Source organism: Penaeus monodon, chromosome 27 (assembly GCF_015228065.2).
Source record: "Penaeus monodon isolate SGIC_2016 chromosome 27, NSTDA_Pmon_1, whole genome shotgun sequence".
NCBI classification, from domain to species: domain Eukaryota; kingdom Metazoa; phylum Arthropoda; class Malacostraca; order Decapoda; family Penaeidae; genus Penaeus; species Penaeus monodon.
In genome coordinates this window covers 2,923,459-2,924,188 of record NC_051412.1, presented here as the reverse complement: position 1 = coordinate 2,924,188, position 730 = coordinate 2,923,459, and the positions used below count along the sequence as shown (strand labels likewise).

Genomic DNA, 730 nt, shown 5'->3' with positions numbered 1-730 from the left:
GTGTGCTGGTGGTGTAGGCCTTTCATCGCTAAGAACAACAATAAGAAAAGGTAACAGTGAATAATACAAGCTTAGATAGCCAAAGTTAAACCAAACGGACAAAACTAGCATTATAGGATGTATATAAACTTTTATAAAGCAATAGATATCAAATACAGATTATAACCAATGCAAAACAGGTCCTTTTACATAAGTACAAATAAGGACGCACAAAAAAATGAAGAATAGGCAATAATGATGACATGTGCAGTGACACAGGCAGGTGGTAAGACGAATGGATAGATGATGGCAATGTGCTGACGGGGATAGTGTCACGGTCGACAGGTTGTTTGCGTGCTGGCCTCTTCACTACGATGCGACGATATAGTGTGAAAGCAAGAACAACGATGGCTATGCCAGTGATAGTTGACAGTACAGGGAAAACCGTAGGTGACATGGGAGGAAGGGATAAAACCAAAAGGGTCCAAAGGCTCAGTAAGGGAGGGGAGTAATCTAACGCTAGTGATGGGAAGAGAGATATTAGCGACGGGAAGGTCCAACGAAGCTGGGGAGAGTGACAGTGACGGTGTAAGAAAAAGGAAAGCGGTGAGAGGAGCGTAGTTTGCAGAGAGAGAAGCGCCGGACAGGTTAAGAAGCGAGAGGACGATCAGGAAGTGCGTCATCTGCAGGAGAAGATACGTCAGCGTCACTAGATTTTTGTCTATGGAACTCGTCTTCGTAATGTTCGCTT

At 44.1% G+C, this 730-nt stretch overlaps 1 protein-coding gene across 1 annotated transcript in view; it reads left to right on the top strand.

Moving 5' to 3' along the window:
- Positions 1–353: 353 nt before the first annotated feature.
- Positions 354–730, top strand: part of LOC119590334 — a gene marked incomplete at its 3' end in the record, with an annotated part of 57,212 nt that continues 56,835 nt past the window's right edge. The window contains 1 exon segment of the mRNA XM_037939007.1: positions 354–425. Within this exon segment, the coding sequence (XP_037794935.1) occupies positions 354–425 (72 nt within the window).